Below are 19,027 nucleotides of genomic sequence, written 5' to 3'. Positions count from 1 at the left end.
GTGAAGTATAGGCTAATGTGTGTCCTATGGATTTGTAGTTTCAGCTTAAGAAAGGGGAAGCTTTCAGTCAAAGGAGAACAATTCACAGGAATAAATTTACATTTAGCAATAGCAATAGCACATAGACTTCTATATTGCTTTACAGTGTTTTACAGCCCTCTCTAAACAGTTTACAGAGTCAGCACATTATCCCCAACAATCTGGGTCTTCATTTTACCCACCTCAGAAGGATTTTATAATGTTGTACAATTAGAAAAATATTTGCTAAAACTAACAGAAAAAAATAAGATGGCACTAGTTTAATGAATGATCGTGAGCCATAAATATAATAAATGTGTGACTAATATCTACACTATGTACAGTGAGGGGATTCAAATTACTTTACTACCAGTTCTGTGGGTGTGGCTTGGTGGGCATGGCGTGGCTTGGTAGGTGTGGCTTGGTGGGAGTGGAAGGGGAAGGATACTGTAAAATCTCCATTCCCTCCCCACTCCAGGAGAAGGATACTGCAAAATCCCCATTTCCTCCTGATCAGCTGGGCAGAGAATAGATGGGGACAGGACCAGTCAGAGGTAGTATTTACCGGTTCTCCAAACTACTCAAACTTTCCACTACTGGTTCTCCAGAATTGGTCAGAACCTGCTGAATACCACCTCTGACTATATCCTTTCTTCTGGAGTTATTTATGTTCCACTTTGCCTCCACTCTAATTCCATCTGTTTTGCAAATGAATTTGTAAAACGTCTTCCTGGGAGACCTGTGTTGTAAAGTAAGTAAATTACGTGGACTGGAAATAAGGAATATCCTTAAAAAAATACAATCAAATTGGAAAGAAGCTTGGAAATCTTCAAGCCCAATCCTCTGCCTAGTACTGGAATCTTCATACCATCTCTGACAAATAGCTGTCCAATTTTTTTCCTTAGAAAATCCAGTAAGGGAGCATCTACAGCTTGAGGAGGCATACTGTTGCATTGCTTAACAGCTCTCACAGTTAGGAAATTCCTCCTTAATTCAAGCGTGGATTACTCACTGTGAAACTTCTATCCTTCATTTTTGTCTTAGCTTTCAGTACCCTGGAAAATAAATCAATACCCTCTTCCTTGTGGTATCCCTTCATGTATTGGAATATTGCTATCATATCACCCTTTAACCGTCTCTTCTTTCGGCTAACCACACCAAATTCCTTTATCCACTTCTTGTAAGATTTGGCTTCTAAGCCTCTCACAATCTTTTTTTTGCTGTTCTCTGCTCTTTTTCTTGTTTCTCAGTGTCCTTTCTCATTGTGGTCTCCAGAACAGGACATGGTTTTTTAAGTGTGGTCTGACCAGTACAACATAAATTGGGACTATCCCTTCCCATGATCTTGAAATTCTACCTCCATTCCAAGTAGTAGTTCCTCCTCTGTAATACAATACAATACAATAGTAAGTTGGAAGGGACCTTGGAGGTCTTCTAGTCCAACCCCCTGCCTAGGCAGGAAACCCTATACGTTTCAGACAAATCCAACATCTTCTTAAAGACGTCCAGTGTTGGGGCATTCACAACTTTTGGAGGCAAGCTGTTCCACTGATTAATTGTTCTAACTGTCAGGAAATTTCTCCTCTGTTCTAAGTTGCTTCTCTCCTTGATTAGTTTCCACCCATTGCTTCTTGTTCTACCCTCAGGTGCCTTGGAGAATAGTTTGACTCCCTCTTCTTTGTGGCAACCCCTGAGATATTGGAACAATGCTATCATGTCTCCCCTAGTCCTTCTTTCTCTTAAGCTAAACATACCCAGTTCCTGCAACTGTTCTTCATATGTTTTCGTCTCCAGTCCCCTAATCATCTTTGTTGCTCTTCTCTGCACTCTTTCTAGAGTCTCCACATCTTTTTTACATTGTGGCGACCAGAACTGAATACAATATTCCAAGTGTGGCCTTACCAAGGCATTATAAAGTGGTATTAACACTTCACATGATCTTGATTCTATCCCTAATAGGAGATAATTCTATCCTTAATAGGCAGAGGGAATAGCCTAAGCATAACTTAATTTAAACTTAACAGTTTGCTCTCAGGACCCTTTCCCACTTTTAAAAATCACAGACAATCCCAAAAGCGCTTTTGTTTGTATGGATATATTTACCATATTAAAAATTAAAATGGATGCATTCACTGCTGCTTCTCACAATTGTTTGATTGGATTTTAATACTGCATTATTTTTCAACATAGACTGGCATATTATTTGATTTTGTGGACCGCCGGACAGGGATTTGGGGGACCTGCAGGGGTCTTAGGACAATACTTTAAGAAGCAGTGGCCTAGGAGAACAGAAGAAAAAGCTGCTACCAAGACAATGGTTAGATAAAAGAAACCTGAACCTGGGAGTAGAACTGTAATCTGAAAAAATGTCTTAGACATGATCTTCCTTAAGTCTTACAAAGTGTGTGTGTGTGTGTGTGTGTGTGTGTGTGTGTGTGTGTGTGTGCGTGTGTGTAATGCATTCAGGTTTTCATGATTCTATTTCTATATCTTTATAATAAAAAGTAGTGTTAACCTGCGTGACTTTGGTTTCCTAGTCTGGTCTATATTGAAAGGATGACATTGTCCCCATTCAAATTTAGTTTGAAGCTCTCCAGATAACCTTAGCAAGATATCTTCCAGATTGGAAGTATGTATGAAAACACCACCTGTGCCCAGTGGTGAAATTCAATTTTTTTACTACCGGTTCTGTGGGCGTGGCTTGGTGGTCGTGGCAGGGGAAGGATACTGCAAAATCTCCATTCCCACCCCACTCTGGGGCCAGCCAGAGGTGGTACTTGCCGGATCTCCAAACTACTCAAAATTTCCACTACCAGTTCTCCAGAACCTGTCAGAATCTGCTGAATTTCACCCCTGCCTGTCACCCAGGTTATTTTGCTCATAGACTCATAGACTTGAAAGACACATCATCTTTCAGTATTCTTCTCAAGTTCTCTCTGGCAGTGTCACTTATTTCAGCATGAAATAATGGTTAATAAATCTGATCATTTTGGTCACATATTCATACCTAGGGGACAACTTACTGTTTTGATAGGATGTCTGATGTGCAGGCTGCTGATTCTTCTTCTCAACAGGGAGTCATCCATCACTACCACACATCTCTTGCTCTTTTGGGGAAGCCACTAGTTTCCTTGCCTGTGATAGTATGACTTTCTTTCATATTTCTGTGACACTTGGTGAAATCCCTTCTCTACAATCTGTGAGACTTCCTTCAGGTGGAGGAAGTTGGGCTATTCTCGTTTCCCTATTCTTCATCATCAACTTGCCAAGTTCCAGTCCTACCAGAAGTGTTTGTTAAAAAACAATGCATATTCAAAAGTTTATTAATGTTTTGAATGGATTTTGGTGAAGGATTCATGGTCTCAAGGATTGCTGATGATTACATCCTCTATAGCACAGATACAAAGAAAGTTTAAAAATATATGATTGGAATCTCGCAGGAAAACTATATTATTATTATTATTATTATTATTATTATTATTATTATTATTATTATTATTATTATTATTATTATTATTATTATTATTATTATTATTATTATTATTATTATATTGTATCACAGCAGCCAGTTGTTTCGCCGGATTTGGCATTGATTACTAGCCGGGCCCCACCCAGGGGCCTAGGATGCTGTAACGTATTTTCGTAATATACGTGCAGATCCAAGCAGTGCAGCTTTTTGCATTTGACTGATGGTGATTTTGTCAAGTTTTAACTGTTTTAAATGTAATTCCAGTGCTTTTGGAATAGCACCCAGTGTGCCGATTACCACTGGAATTACCACTGCTGGTTTGTGCCATAATCGTTGAATTTCAATTTTTAAGTCCTGGTATTTCGCAATTTTTTCATGTTTCTTCTCGTTGACCCTGCTATCACCTAGTATTGCGATGTCTATGATTGTAGCCTTATTTTTCCTCAACCAGTGTGGTGTCTAGTGTGTTATGCGCCAGGATTTTGTCCGTTTGTATACAAAAATCCCATAAGATCTTGACCATCTGATTTTCGGCGACTTTTTCAGGATTATTATCATCATCATCATCATCATCATCATCATCATCATCATCATCATCCAAGTGTATTATCTCTTTCCTGTTAGGGCCATCTTCTGTGACTGAGAATTAAGATCAGTTTAGGGGAATTGGGGAAAGAAAAAGTTTATATATCTCTGACATACCTCTGGTTCTGGTGAATGTTTCATAATTTTAAGAGCAATATAACTGCCAATTGAGTGTCCAATAAGTACAAGCTTGACATCTTTTGGCACATACTTTCGGAGGAATTTCAACTTGTGTTCAACTTGTCCCTGAAGCCCAAAAACATCATCGGTGTCATGCGAAACCATCTCTATAAACAACCAAAAAATAATAATAATAAAATTATATCCTTTGCTTTGAAGATGATTTATTGCATTCACTGTAGCTCTTTATAAATGCTTTCAACAACAATCCAGAAATTACCAAGAATACTCCTAGACCTTCTTTTAGTGATAATTATTTAAAGTTGTTCAATTACTTGTAATTAATAGAACATTACCAATAAAATAGTAGCACTAATTAAAACTTATTTAAATGCACCATACAGTAAAATTAACCAAAAATAATATAAAAGCTTTTAATTTTTTCCAGAAAGTTAGCAGAAGGGAACATTCTGAATTCTTGGCGGAGGGCAAAAGGAAGATGTAGATTTGCCATAAAGAACACCCAGTTGTGATAACCCCAATGTCTATTTTTCCTGTAAAGACTAGAAAAGCCTACAAAATGGCAGCATCTTAAAAACCAAAAGGCAAGCAAATTATTTTTTTCGGGTAACAGTGAACAAGAATTATGTTGCTGGATGACCTTCACAATTATGAGTCTTAATCATTATATCTTAAGTCCCATTCTATTCAGGGCTTGGAATCCCACATTTTAGAAATTTTATTCTATTCAGAGAATTAGTATGTTTCAGCCCTCCATAGTTTGGAAAATTTTGATATTATTTAGCACCTTAAATGGTTCTCAACCTTTTGCACTTTATGTCCCACTCCAATACTTCACTAAATAACTTTCTTTTATATCAAACAAGATAGAGACATTTGGGGCCGGGAGTCATAAACATGTTTATAATCATTCCATTATTATGGTTATAAGTTACAGTAAATTTTAAACACCTAAAATTTTAAATGACTAGTGCACAAAAAATATGGGACATGGTGTTTAGAGAAATTAGAGCACTGTTGAATGTAAATCTAGAAATGCCACTGAGGATTGCATTATTGTTGCTGGTGGAAAAACAGGATATAAATAAAACAAGAAAAGAATTGATTGTAAATTTGATAACAGGAGCTAGATTAGTGATGGCTAAATATTGGGGACAAAATTGGGATATTCAAAGAAATGAGTGTTATAATGAATTTTGGAGTATGGCAACAAATGATAAATTAACAACAGAAATTAAACTTTAAAAAGGGCTGATTAAAGTAAATAATCCTAATGAAATGGTTTTTTTTTTTATAAAATCAATGTTGGTGGAAGGCAAAGGGAATAAGCCTACTCAAGAATATATGTTGTTTTTGAAGGTATAAGGGCACATTTGGAATCTATAGTATATCAAAGAAATATAAGGGGAGAGGAAAGGTCTCCAGGGGGTAGAGGGTGCACTGTAATGTGTTTTTCCCTTTTCCTTTTTTGTATTCAGTTGCATATGTACTGTTTGTATTATTTGTGTTTAAAAAATAATAATAATTAAAAAAAATTAAGAGACTGACTTAGTCTACTTCTGAATGCCACCTGTGATAGATATGCACTTAGTTGAGAACCATCTGCTTTTAAAGAAAGGGTGGCCAATTTTCTCTTGCTCAGAATCTACATTTTTTGTGTTTTGAAAAAATGTTCAGCCTCCAGGAGATGCAGGGTACATGCCCAGTGTTGCAATGTGTCGCCTTCACAGACAAAGCCAAAAGATGAGATGGGCAGCTATATAAATCTAATAAATAGCATAAAATACTCATGGCCTTGGAGACATTCACTGTGTAACATAATTTCAAATGCATTCTTCCTCTGTTTCATTTTCCTCATGAAATAAAAGTTTATTAGAAGAAGGAAAAACACTTGTGAAAATCTCATTCAAATATTCTCTTCTATGGCAAACCTTCATTCCACTTTAACAGACTACATCTGGTATGGTAGCAATAGCAGAAAGTCAAACTAAGTTCCAGGTTCAAATCCAGTCAACAATGAGAGTGGGAGAGAAAAAACAGAGAAGAGAACCTGTTTCTGTTTAGTATTCCTCTTCCTAGGTTGCTCAGATGAGACATTCAAGGCAAGATGACATTCACTATTTAAGAGTTTCTCAGAGGTTGCACAGGGTTGTCTATGGTAACATATTTGGCACCATAACGAGAACATGAAGAACCATTTATTGAGTGTGCTCTCATATGGTCCCCGCATAATTAGTTGTTTTAAAAAGAAATGCCACAAAAAAGTAATTGTTGGGTATAAAATGATAATTGCTTCAAGAAAACAGGATCTTCTACTGTTTATTGTTTAGTGTTCAATGTTTAGCCTTTTGTTCAAATCTTAAACAAATTAAACCAGGGATGGCCACAGAAAAAGCTTTGAGAAAGCCAATTAATACTGTTGGTAAACTGTCTTTAGAAACATCCTGCCATGATTTATGCTATTAAATTAAAAATGGAAGAGGCGGAAAGGAGAATGTGAGAGACAGAAATAAACGGTATGTCCCCTCTTCTTTACCTCCTCAAAATAAAAAAAAGATGAAAGCAATCTTTTGCCAATAAGAGTTTTATTTTTCACTTATTATACAGGTAATGGAAAATAAAAAGTTTTGTAGCAAAGGCCTTAGGCCAAAGCACTGTTTTCAGATGAAGGCCTATTTTTAAGGCCAAGTTGCTCTAGTTATTTTTTCATCCAGTCCGTAGCCACGTATTGTGTTGTAAACTGAAGATCTAATTCATCCTATGAAAAGTATTGTCTTGAATTATATGAAACTCTTAAGTAACACAAGCTTAAGATAATTTTTGGATATGATCATTTCTCATGCCTTTCCTTTCTCTTATTCATTCAACAATTAAATGAAATGATTGAAATAAAGGTATAGAAAGTAGTATCTCCATGTACCCAGGGTATGTATATTGGTTTTTCTGCCCTGGATCTAAAAAGTCATTTAGTTAAAATAAAATGAATGTTTCTCAACTTTTTATAGAAGCAGAAACTAATCTCAGAAAAGGAACAGATAGCTAAGGTCAGTTTCAAATATCCGATGGACAACAGAAGAGGAAAAAGAATTGTTGGGTTTTTTCCCCCTTGCTTTCCTGTGCTATTATGCTATTAGACCTTTGATCGACTCCAAGAAATTGTGGATTAAAATTTCAAATAAAAATATGGACATAGCAGACCACCCCATCTTCAAATAATGTGTTCAAAATCAAGAAAAGATTATGTCATCGTTGTATACTGTCATCCTACTTATTTAATTTATGTGCAGAATAAAATGGAACTCACAAAACATTTGTTATGTTGGAGAACTTTTAAAATAGAGGAAATGTTGTACTGGGGAAAAAAAGACACAAGGATACATTGTAAAGGAAAGTGTGGGGGGAAGGGAAGAATAAAGGTATCACGGTGAAACTGAACTGATTTAATTACATTTAAATCAGAAGTGCAAAGATAGCAATGTGTTTCCACACATAGAGCAAGAAAAGAGATCACACGAGCCGTTGTAGTTTGGATCCTATTCAGTTTTAATTTTCTGTAAAGATTAGTGCAAATGCATAGGAAATAATTTGTTTTGTATTCTTTAGCACATGTGTGGCAGCCACTAATGTCCAGAATATCAAATTAGTTGATGTCAGCATCTTGCTGACATCTTACATACCCTTCAAAGCCCACAAATGAACTATGAGTTGGGACATGATTTGTCTTCTAGAGATTTCTCCCCAAACATAATGCATTTTCAGACCTCTAGCTGGCTGTTTTGGAGGTAATGCACATTGCTTTTACTCAAGGAGGGAGTTAAGAATATAAATTGAAAACCACAGTATTGCTCATCTCAGTGAACTGTGACATAACCCCCTGAAACTGGGACACCAGAAAATATAAATGTTTCTTTTCCACAAGCTTCAAATTCATAAATAAATATCTTTATGTCATGGACTTAAAGGCTGAAAACATCCATAAAAATATGCCCATGCGTGCGCGCCCACACACACCTAGACTTAAATTAAGAGGAATGTGGTCAATGAAAGGCCTTAGTAATATAAGATTAGAAAAAAAGGAAATAAAGGTTTCTCCCTGTCCAGTCATATCTGACTCTAGGGGGCAGAGCTCATCTCTATTTCCTAGCCGAGGGAGCCAGTGTTGTCCAAAGATGGTTCCATGGTCATGTGTCTGGCATGACTATTCCCCGAGATGCATGGAACGTTTTTACTTTCCCACTGAAGTGGTACCTATTTATTTATTTGCATTTGCATGTTTTCAAACTGCTGGATTGGCAGGAGCTTGGACAAGGACGGACACTCATCCCATCACTGAGTACTTGAGTCTTGAACTCATAGTCTTTCAGTTGACAAGCCCAGTGTCTTAACTGCTAGGACATTGCACCCCCTATGAATGAATGAGTGAATGAATGAATATGGGTGTTGGTTCTTATCTGATACACTCATTTTCTGGTAGAGGAGAGACAGCAGCCAGACTGGGTATGCTCCATCCATTAACCAATCGGAGTCTACACTCATGATGTCATCGGGCCCTTGTGGCTCCTCCCCAGTTTCAAATGAAGGAAAACTGTAGACTCAAGTGAGAATTGTGAGCAAAAAATGAAAGTCCATAGTCATTGTATCTCTCTCATCTGCACAAGGAATTCCCTTGTGTGACCCATACCAGGGCGGGGCTGGCTGCTATCTCTACTCTACCAGAAAATGAGCATATCAGGTAAGAACCAATGCCCATTTTCCTGTTATCGTAGAGACAGCAGCCAGACTGGGACGTACCAAAGACTGGGCTGTCCACTAGGGTGGGAAATTGTAAAAAAAAAAAAAGGTCCATTAGGGCACAATCACTTGTTGTAGCACCCTGCACCCAAAAACCGCGTCAGCATAGCGTGTTAGGGGTAAGTCCCTGATCAAGCCCCCTCTGCAGGAAGTCCAATATCTGCGGAATGGATGCCCTAAGTGGGTCAACAGTCTGGTTGGAACACCACAGAGCAAAGGTCTGCCATGTGGCATCATAAATGCAGTTAATAGAGCTTCTGCGTGATGCCTGAATGGTAGCAATGACATTGAGGGAGATGTTATCGGCTGTTCAGGCTTGCCGCTCAATCGCCATGCGGTTAATTGCAGCCACTGGGGGTCGGGATGACAAACTGACCCTTGGTGTAGAGACAGGAGAGGCTGTGGGATGTGCCATGGGGTGGAGATTAACAGAGTCACTAGGTCGGCATACCAAGACTGGAGTGGCCAATTCGGCGCTAGCAGCAACAGTTCTGCCTTCTGCTCCAGCATTTTTTGAATTACCCTCTGAATAAGGGGAAGGGGAGGAAATGCGTATAGGAGACCCCTGGGCCACTGGCATCTGAGAGCCTCTACTCCTTCTGCCATGGGGTTCATGAACCTCGAGTAATACCTGGGTACCTGGTTGTTGTCTGCTGTCGCGAACAGGTCTAGGACTGGGAGGCCAAACCGTAGTGTCAGTCGATGGAAGAGGCTCGGATGGATGGGCCACACCGCCTGATCTATCGTTGTCCAGCTCAGCCAGTCTGCTTGGACGTTGGAGACCCCTGAGATGTGTTCTGCCCTGAGAGATGACAGGTGAGATTCCGCTCACTGGCACAATAGGCTGGATTCCTGCATCAGGGACCAGGAATGGGTTCCCCCCTGTCTGTTTATGTGTGCTTTGGTCGTGGTATTGTCCGTGAGGATAATATGTGACGGGCCTGAACTCTGTGGTGGAAGTGTCTGAGGGCGAGGCGAACCGCCCACAATTCTAGCCAATTTATGCTGCTTTGGCTCTCTTTGAGGTACCACTGACCCTGAGCCACTAGCTCCGGCATGTGTGCCCTCCATCCTGTCAGACTTGTGTCCATCGTAAGTGTGAGACGGCATGGCTCTCTGAACAAGGTCCCTTGCAAAATTGCCGGGGACTGCCACCATTTGAGAGAGTGTAATACCTGTCTGGGAAGGGGGACCTTGAGAGGAGAGCTGCTCCTGTCAGCCTTTTGATGTGGAAGCATGAACCATTGAAGGCTCCTGCTGTGAAACCTGGCCCATGGGACAATCCCGAAGCAGGATACCATCTTGCCCAAGACTTGGAAGAGAAGAAGAAGGGATGCCTTGCGTAGACATAGCATCTTCCTGACAAGTTCCCTCAGACTGAGAATGCGGTCGTTGGATAGGAACACCCTCTCTGCCATGGTGTCCATCAAGACCCCGAGGTGGAGACTTCCGGTTCCGGCGGCTGACGGCGACGGGCAACTCGTTGCTCACTCCGGCTCCCCGGTGGGCTTCCCAACTCCTTGGGGGGCACAGGACGCCCCGTAGAGGCGTCCTGCCGGAGGGGCGGCATCGCGGGGGATCCCTGCATCGGCGGCGGCCGGCGGGAGGTCCCCTGCACGCTCAAGGCACCGAGGAGCAGATCGGAAGGCGTGTGGGCGCGTCTTCACTGACAGGCTGTTCGGAATGAAAAAAAGAAAGCCGAAGGATGCAGCAGCGGAGCGGTGAGGTGTAGACTCCCTTCATTCCTATTACCAACTAAAAAATTAGTCTGCTGTGCAAACTTGAACTTTTGGCTTGAATTGGAGAGGTGCGGCTGGAGGGGAGGGGGATTTCCCCCCCCCCTTGGACAAGCGGCTGGAAACAAGAGAGCTCTCAGCCCCAAGGGAAGGAGGAGGGGGAGAGCCAAACTAAAGATGTCACACCCCTATTAAATGGATTTTCAGATTTAAACTTTTAAGGTTTAAGACAATGAGATCTGGAAGCCTTGGGAACTTTGAACTTTGAAAACTTTATTTGTTGCCTCAATACCCGAAGCTGGCAGGGCAAGATGGCACACTTCCATTGTCTTCATGAGATGTGAGACTTGACTCCACCTTTTAACTTCAGGCTTCCGGTCTTTGTCTCCGTGCTACCTGGATAATTCTCTTGTGGATTGTTTGCTTCTGAACCCCTTGGAGTGAAAAACGACTGCTCTTTTGCCAGGGTGATCAGAAAATTCCCCTGTGCTTGGACTCTCTGCCTCCTGGACTCTCTTGGCTGTTCTATCTATCTGACTGATCCTTTTTTATACTGACTGGACTCTTTATTTTATAAACAATGGCATCTAAAAGACCACCTCCTGGAAAGTCAGGCTTTGCTGCCTCAGCCCCAACATCTGCAACCTCCAGTCCTAGCACACAATCAACGTTAATAGCCTTCAAGCAACCTAAATCTACGGACCTGGAGCTTCATCAAATGTTACAACAACTTTTACAGGGACAAGAGGAAATAAAGAGACAATTGAAGGAGATGAAAGAAGAAATTAAAGACAACCAAGATAAAATTAATAAGAACTCACAGAGATTGGATCTTTTGGAAGATGGGGCGGCTGAGATGAAGGGAGGGATAGAGGGCGTGCAGAGGGGAAACAAAGAACTTGACACCCAACAAATGAAAATAGAGTTTGAGAGAATGTCTTTTTATCTTAGATTCCAGAACGTGATGGAGACAGATGATGAAAATATAAGGGACATCATGACAAACATTTTGGCTGAGTATATTCAGAAGGAAAAACAACAGATGGGGTGGGAAATAGACCTGGCTTATAGAGTGAACTCAGCGTATGCTAGAACACATAATGTCCCCAGGGAGGTACACATTAAATTCCTTAGGAAAAGCACAAGAGATGAAATACTGAATGCACAAAGGGGGCAAGCCTTGATATACAAAGATAAGGAGATAACCATTCTGAAACAGATCCCCAAGAAAGTGAGGGAGAAAAGAAAATTTTATTCGCAATTGGCGAGTAAACTATACCAGAAGGGGGTGTGGTTTCGATGGTTATTGCCTGAAGGTATGCTAATATTCTGGGAGGAGACAAGAGTTAGAATTAATACACCTATAGAGGCGCAGGCCTTTATGGAAAAAAATAAACTACTCCTAGAAAAACCAGAAGACACTCCAGTAGAAGTACAAGACACGGGAGGGGCCGGAGCACTGCCAGCTGGGGGAGATGGGGCGACATCAAGAAAGCTCAGATCATACAAATAAGTAAGAAAATCCACATGATATAAACTGACCGAAATTACCAATTGAATCTACCACACTGACTATATGATATTATGTAATATTTGAATTTTATGTAAATGTATACTATGAGTTTGGAGGGGGGGGGGTGCACCTACCGCATTTCGCAGCTGCCAAAATTTGTAACTTTTCCCCTACCTTTTCCCTATGTAAAACATTAAAAAACCAATAAAAAACTTTGTTTAAAAAAAAAAAAAGACCCCGAGGTGGAGAAGGCGAGTGCTGGGAATGAGGTGACTCTTTTTGAGATTCATCCCCGAACCCGTGATTCCGCAAGGTGAGAATGGTGAGGGCGAGATCTCTTTCTGCCTGAACCGGAGAGGATGTCGTCCAAGTAACAGAGAATCCGAACTGGGGACGACCTGATGTGGGTGGCTAGTGCTGCCAGTACCTTTGTGAATACCCTGGGGGCAGAGGATAGACTGAACGGAAGAGCTCGGTACTGGAAGTGCCTCCCCCATAGGAGAAGCGGAGATATTTTCGGTCTATGAAGATGGGATATGAAGATAAGCTTCGGTCAAGTCTACCGACATGAGGAAGTCACCTTTCCTGATCGCCCGGAGGATGGTGTGCAGAGAATGCATTTTGAACCGCCGATAGACAATGTGGCGGTTCAATGATTTTAGATCTAAAATTGCTCTCCATCCCCCGGAATTCTTCGGTACCACAAACAGGCGGGAATAAAAACCCTGCCATTCCTGATGGGGAGGAACCAGTTGGATGGCCTGGATCTCCAACAGGTGTTGAATGGCCTGTTCCATCAGTGCCTCTTGCAAGGACACCAAGAGACCGGGCATGGCACGAAGTGTTCCTGGGGGATGGAGAGGAATTCTAGCATGAGACCAAATTTGACAGTTTTGAGTACCCAATTGTCTGTTGTGGTCTCCTCCCAGCGGTGGGCAAAGAACGCCAGGCAGCCTCCGATCGTAAGAGAGTCCAGAGAGTCATTTCCTACGTGAAAAATGGCGGTTGCCTCCTCCACAGTAAGATTTCTTGGAGGGGAAAGGCTGTGTGTTTCTACTGGACCTGTCCTGGTGAGATCCCTGTCTGGGAGTGTAGGATTGGTGTTGTGGATGGGGAAAGGAAGGTCCCCCATCCACCGGTTGAAAGAGCGACCTCCTATAAAAGGGAGGGGGCAGACTGTCCTATTTATTGTAGATGGATGAAAGGACCTTGTGCTTGTCTTTAGATTCCATGAGGTACGGGTCTAAGGGATTACCAAATAATTGGGTGCCCCTGAATGGGGAGGCTGCTAGGCGCCACTTGGTACGGACATCCGCCTGCCATGGCTTGAGCCAAAGCAGACGCCTGGCCGTGACAAAGAGGCCATGGCTTTAAGAAGCGAATCTAGCAGCATTAAGGGAAGCATCAGCCGCAAATTCAACCGCTGCCCTGATCTTGTTGAGATCCCTATGTGATCTAGTGTCAGTAGGAGCAATGCGCTCCTGAAGCTGTTCAATCCAAACCAAGGCCGCCCTGGAGAAAAAGGAAGTGGCTGTAGAGGCACTAACAGCCCAGGCCCCAGCCTGATAGTTTTTGACTAAGGTTTGATCTGATCTTTTCTCCTCAGGCTTGAGAACCTCCTCAGGGGTTCCAGAGACCACAGTAGGTGAAGACAGGGCTGCAACCAGTGCGTCCACTGGGGGAGTCTCGAAGAACTTGTTGTAAGCAATGTTGTAAAGATGTTTGTCAAAGTTGGTCGGCTGTGGGCCCATGCCTGGAGACTCCCACTGCTTCTGGATGACGTTCAGGAATATCTTCGGAACAGGGATCACCTCTTTTTCCACTGTGGGTTCGGTGAATGGGGTACTGGGACCCTCAGTTGAAGCCGGTTCTGCCGATTTATCCTGTGAAGTAGAAGCTGAAGCAGAAGATGGTAAATTAGCAGCTTTAATGGCCTTAAGAAGAAGGGACTTGAAACGATCAGTTTTGAATAATCCGGTAAAGGCAGGGGTATCTGGGGTAACCACCTCATCATCAGACAGGTCTGAGTCCCACAGGTTATCTTGTTCCCCGCCAATTGAGGCCTGAGAAGTAGAGGCAGAGGGATCAGGTTGCTGAGCCGCAGCAGAAGATTTATGCTTATGGCCATGTGATGGAGCAGGTTGGGGTTGTTGTAGGCCAGCAGCCATGACCTGTTTAATGGTTTCAGCAATGATGGTTGCCATATCAGCAGGAGAGGTGTACATGGTGTGTGGGGGCCCAGAGCCATGTGTAACCAGAGGGAAGGCTGTTCAAAGGTGCGCTCCCTATTGAGAAGGACATCAAAGAAATTGCCTCTGTTATCAGGTTCCATCGAAGACGAGGACTCCAAAGAAGACAATTCCCCTTCTGAATAGGCCAGGGTGGTGGTGGTTCCAGGGCCCATGGGAGGCAAGACAGGTGGAGCTGGGGACGCCACTTGGTGATCCTCGGAGGGAGGGAGGGCTGGGCAGTTAGAATATGTTGTTGTTTTTGGGCCCTCTGAGATTTTTCTCAAGGGCCTTCTGCCTGTGCTCTTCTGCCCTGGTAGTCACCTTAGAGACCTTGGGGTTTACTCCTGAGGAAGGGGCCTCTTTGGCTTGCCTCTTCCTGCTGCTCTTTGCCCCTGATGGCCCAGCCTCCTCTAATCCTGCATTCGTATCCATAGCTGGATCAGCCATTTCCCCAACACCCCAATAAAATAGACAACGGTCTCACCCGTTTGCTGGCCAGGCGTTCCTTATCCAGTCCATCTGGGGTGACCCCATGTTGCTGGGCACTCCAAATGGCTGCTGTAGAGTTCGTGCTTTTTTTTAAAGCGTCCAAAATGGCCGACTTTTTCTCTGAGGCTTTTCTGAGCCTCAAAATGGCCACCGCTATCTTTGCGGGCTTTTCCGACCCACAAAATGGCCGCTGATACTAAGTGTGGCCAGGCGACCTGCAGAATGGTCACCGGACTCGCCCGGAACTGCTGCGTGCAAAACGGCCAGTCGCGCAACCCTCCAAGTGCCCAGAATCAAGGAGCGCCGCGGGGAAACAGCCTTGGAGCCGTAGCTTGTGAGCTGGCCGATCTGATTGCAAGGCACGCTTCCTGAGCGAACTCGTGGCCACAGGCAATCAGCTGGCCGAGGAGAGGCAGCCAGAGATCAGTTTCGAATTTCCCCCCAATTTGTACAATAAAGGATTATTTAAGAAACAACAACCCACTCCAGTGCTCCAAGGGGGGCGTCCGAGGCTAGTATTGAGATTCTATGCTGGGAGGAGTTTGACCCTGTTGTCACCGAAGATTTGGACAGGTTGCGCGGGCGACTGCGAGCCACCACGTGTTTATTGGACCCATGCCCCTCCTGGTTGGTACTGGCTTCCTGGGAGGGTTCACGAGGCTGGCTACTGGGACTGGTGAACGCTTCGTTGGGTGAGGGCCTTTTACCAACCGCCTTGAAAGAGGCGGTGGTGAGACCCCTGCTCAAGAAGCCTTCTCTGGACCCAATGGAGCTAGCAAATTATCGTCCTGTCTCCAACCTTCCATTTTTAGCGAAGGTTGTTGAGAGTGTGGTGGCTCAGCAGTTCCCGCGTCACCTGGAGGAAGATGATTATCTAGACCCGCGCCAGTCCGGCTTCCGACCCGGTCACAGCACGGAGACGGCCTTGGTCGCGTTGGTGGATGATCTCTGGAGGGCAAAGGATGGGGGTTGTTCCTCCATCCTTGTCCTATTAGACCTCTCGGCGGCTTTTGATACCATCGACCATGGTATCCTATTGCGCCGTCTGGAGGGGTTGGGGATCAGGGGCACCGTATTGCGGTGGTTTCGCTCCTACCTCTCTGGCCGGACGCAATGTGTGTTGACAGGGGAGCAGAGGTCGACCCCGAGGCCCCTCACTTGTGGGGTCCCACAGGGGTCGATCCTCTCGCCTCTCCTGTTCAACACATATATGAAACTGCTGGGCAAGATCATCCGTGGTTTTGGGGTGAGATATCATCTGTACGCTGATGACACTCAGCAGTATATTTCCACCCCAAACCACCCCAACGAGGCTGTTGAAGTGATGTCCCGTTGTCTGGAAGCCGTGCGGGTCTGGATGGGTGACAACAGGCTCAAGCTCAACCCCTCCAAGACAGAGTGGCTGTGGCTTCCGGCACCCCAGTACAACCAGCACATTCCATCGCTGGCCATCGGGGATGAACAATTAGCCCCGGTGGAACGGGCACGCAATTTGGGCGTCCTCCTTAATGCCCGGCTGGCTATGGAAGATCATGTGGCAGCCGTGGCGAGGGGGACGTTCCACCAGGTTCACCTGGTGCGCCAACTGCGACCCCTTTTGGACCGGGAGGCCCTGCACACAGTCACTCACGCGCTGGTGACGTCTCGCCTGGACTACTGTAATGCTCTCTACATGGGGCTCCCCTTGAGGTGCACCCGGAGACTGCAGTTGGTCCAGAATGCAGCCGCGGGGTAATTATGGGGAGATCGAGGTTCTCCCATATAACACCGCTCCTGCGTGAGCTGCACTGGCTTCCTGTGGCCTACCGGGTGCGCTTCAAGGTGTTAGTTACCATCTTCAAAGCGCTCCATGGCATAGGGCCTAGTTACCTGCGGGATCGTGTCCTGCCCCATACATCCCTGCGACCCATTCGCTCACACAGAGAGGGTCTCCTCCGGGTGCCGTCCTCTAGAGATTGTCAGAGGGCGGTGCCCAGGAGTAGGTCCTTCTCTGTGGCGGGCCCTACCCTTTGGAACGACCTCCCCCCAGACATTAGAACAACAACCGATCTCCGCTCCTTCCGCAGTAAACTGAAGACCCACCTGTTTCGGCTAGCCGGCCTGGCATAATTCGACAACTTTTCCACCCCTAGGTCATTTTTAATTGTCAATTTTAGTTTTTAAACTATTAATGTTATTGGGGTTTTAACCTTTTTCAGTATTGTAATTATTTATTTATTTTTTACCTCCTCTGTATGACACTGCTGACTGTTGCTTGTGTACGTCGCCCCGAGTCCCTGTGGGGAGAGGGGGCGACTAATAAGTTTAAATAAATAAATAAATAAATAAATAAATAAATAAATAAATAAATAAATAAATAAATAAATAAATAAATAAATAAATTTAAAGGAACAACAATTTTTTTTGGAAAAATTCACCAAAGATATAATTAAATAATTTGGAGGAGAGATCAATTCTCACAGCCAGTCCAGGTTGGACTCAGTCTGAAACTGGGGAGGAGCCACAAGGACCCGATGACATCATAAGTGTAGACTCAGTCCGATTGGTTAATGGACGGAGCATACCCAGTCTGGCTGCTGTCTCTATGATAACAGGAAAATGATTAAGATTGGTGAATATGTATGTAATTTAAAAAGTAAAAAGTTGTTTGAAACAAATGAAAAACAAACATACTCTAAAATTGCCATGTTTCAGTATTATTTGTACTGATTCCAAAATAAAATACATTCAAGGGGAATTATCCCAGAGGAGTAAACCTCTATGCTTCTCTTTTAATTTATACAAGAAAAGTAATTTTCTTGTTATCTTGGATAATCTTCCTATTTTACCTGCTATCCTTAAATCACATAAACTGATTTATGTAGTCTTCAACTTAATTCTACTCTTGCTGACAAGCCTAAAGCAAGTGTTATATGTACAAATTCAGTTATACAATTCTAGTACATGCGTGTAAAATGTTTTTTTTCCCAGTTTAACATTTTTATTGAGTTATAAGATAAAATAAGATTCAAAATACTAAAGTAAATAGAAAAAAGTGGGGAGGAAGGGAGGGGAGAAAAGTGAGGAAGGATTAGGAAAAAGAAAAAGAAACACTGACTTCTGACTCTGTTGCAGTAAAATAAGACATTAACATCAAATCACAACTTTTTGTTTTTTCATAATATAAACTAGCCATTTCTATAAGGATCTTTCAATCTAATTGGTAAAACCCAAAATCATAGTTTCATTCTTTTCTACTTCGTTCAGAAGCGGTCTCCATGTGGAAACAAAATACTTGTATTCCTCTCTTCAATCAAAATAGTCAATTTTGCCATTTCAGTCAACTCCATCAGCTTCTGCAACCATTCGTCCATGGTAGGAATCGAAGTGCCCTTCCATTTTTGTGCATACAAGAGTCTTGCTGCTGACAACTTATAATTAGTAATAAAGTTCCAATTTTTTTCTCAGAGTCTTTTGCGTGAAAAATGTTTTTAATTCATAATGTTTAAGTTCAAAATGGGTTATTTCAACCATTCTACAAATGGTTTTGCAAGATGTTTTCATTTTGATGCAAAGGCTCTTTTCATGTTTAAAACACTTCTGGAATGGTTGAAACTACCCATTTCAAATTAGAACTGGGAGATGATTCAAGTATAAAACATCCTAAAGTCAAACTGTTTTGTATACCCTTAAATTTTAGTAAGTTAATGGGATAGATTAGGGTGAGGAACTTACAAGCCTTCCCATGTTGTTGATTTTAGTGTGGCATCCCTAGTCACGCTATCAAGGAATCATAGGAGTTGAAGTTCATTGACTTTTGTAGGATCAAAATTTGTCATATAAAATAAAAATGCAAAAAATAGACATTTGCATGTGTTTGTGTGCATGCATGTATATGAAAGATTACAAACAAACACAAAGCAAATCAAAAGAGAAAAAGAGCACTGGAAATCCAATGCTTTCCCCCATGGTATACTTTTACATATTACATATTAACTCTTGGCACAAAATGTTTGTCCATTTCCAATCAATATTAATGAATTATTATGGGGTGTTTATGCTTTCAAAAGTCCTT

At 42.8% G+C, this 19,027-nt stretch overlaps 1 protein-coding gene across 1 annotated transcript in view; it reads right to left on the bottom strand.

Annotated features, from left to right (window-relative positions):
• LDAH (lipid droplet associated hydrolase) overlaps positions 1–19,027 on the bottom strand; it is a 112,972-nt gene that overhangs the window by 67,293 nt on the left and 26,652 nt on the right. Inside the window, exon 4 of the mRNA XM_081943160.1 lies at positions 4,190–4,359. Coding sequence (XP_081799286.1) covers positions 4,190–4,359 — 170 coding nt within the window. The remainder of the gene's footprint in view (positions 1–4,189; positions 4,360–19,027) is intronic.

Source organism: Natrix helvetica (assembly GCF_964273705.1).
Source record: "Natrix helvetica genome assembly, chromosome: 2".
NCBI lineage: Eukaryota > Metazoa > Chordata > Lepidosauria > Squamata > Natricidae > Natrix > Natrix helvetica.
Note: the sequence above shows the minus strand (reverse complement) of the source record. Positions and strands in the feature narration are given on the sequence as shown.